The 779-nt window shown below is 37.1% G+C and overlaps 1 protein-coding gene across 1 annotated transcript; it reads right to left on the bottom strand.

Moving 5' to 3' along the window:
* Nucleotides 1–16: 16 nt before the first annotated feature.
* LOC108356046 (mast cell protease 2-like) lies at nt 17–561 on the bottom strand (the record flags this gene model as incomplete). Its single annotated transcript, XM_017607177.1, has 2 exons — nt 402–561; nt 17–291 (listed from the first exon to the last, which is right to left on the bottom strand). Coding segments are annotated over exons 1-2 (435 nt in total), but the record flags the coding sequence as incomplete, so codon positions are not given.
* Between the last annotated feature and the right edge of the window lie 218 nt (nt 562–779).

Genomic DNA, 779 nt, shown 5'->3' with positions numbered 1-779 from the left:
GAGAAGGTTTGTCAGCTGGGTTAAGCCAACCAGACCAACTTGTCAGTCCCCAGCCGGCGGCAGTGACCAGCTGGCCCAGGTACGGATTATAAGTATCATTTTGCGGTGGAACGCAAATCGTCCCCAGATCAGGGTTGCCGGCAATGTCCAGAGGTTTGGTCAACTTTATCAGCGCCACATCGTAAAAAATACCGTCTGAAAGCTCTTTAAACTTTGGGTGTTCGATAAATTGAGCAACTGGCATTGACACTCGGTTCGGTTCAGGCGCTTCCAAACTAACATTATGAGCGCCTAGTAAATTTAAAAAAAATTTAAAAAATTTTCAGTTAAAAAAAGATTTAAATAATTAAAACGTAAAAAAATCACATGCAAAAAAGTATAGTAAACGGTTGCTCACTTACCAACAGTGGCTCTGATATTTTTGTTTATTATTTTATAGCAGTGAGCAGCTGTAAGAATAAACTGTGGATGAATAATTGCACCGCCGCAGTGTGACTTATAAATCAATTTAGAGTTTTCGTCTTCTTCTTCTTCTTTTTCTTTTTCTCCAAGTGATGCCATCCAAGGAAACTCATGCGGTCTAGCCTCTTTACCGCCTATTATTTTAAACTCCGATGGACCTTTAGTGCCGCATTGAGGATCGTTTTTAGCAGTTATCAAAGAAAAAATGAAAGTTAATAAACAAAGTGTAAAAAAATATTTCATTTTCTTAGTGAGCGTTTTTCTGTAATGTTTCTAAAAACAATTGTGTTTTTGACGTTTTTAGTTTTTTATTTATA

This window comes from Rhagoletis zephyria, unplaced genomic scaffold (genome assembly GCF_001687245.7).
Source record: "Rhagoletis zephyria isolate East Lansing unplaced genomic scaffold, Rhagoletis_zephyria_1.1 Rzeph_scaffold_53468, whole genome shotgun sequence".
In the NCBI taxonomy this organism is placed as follows: domain Eukaryota; kingdom Metazoa; phylum Arthropoda; class Insecta; order Diptera; family Tephritidae; genus Rhagoletis; species Rhagoletis zephyria.
The sequence above is the reverse complement of the archived record's forward strand: the minus strand, read 5'-3'. Positions and strand labels throughout refer to the sequence as shown.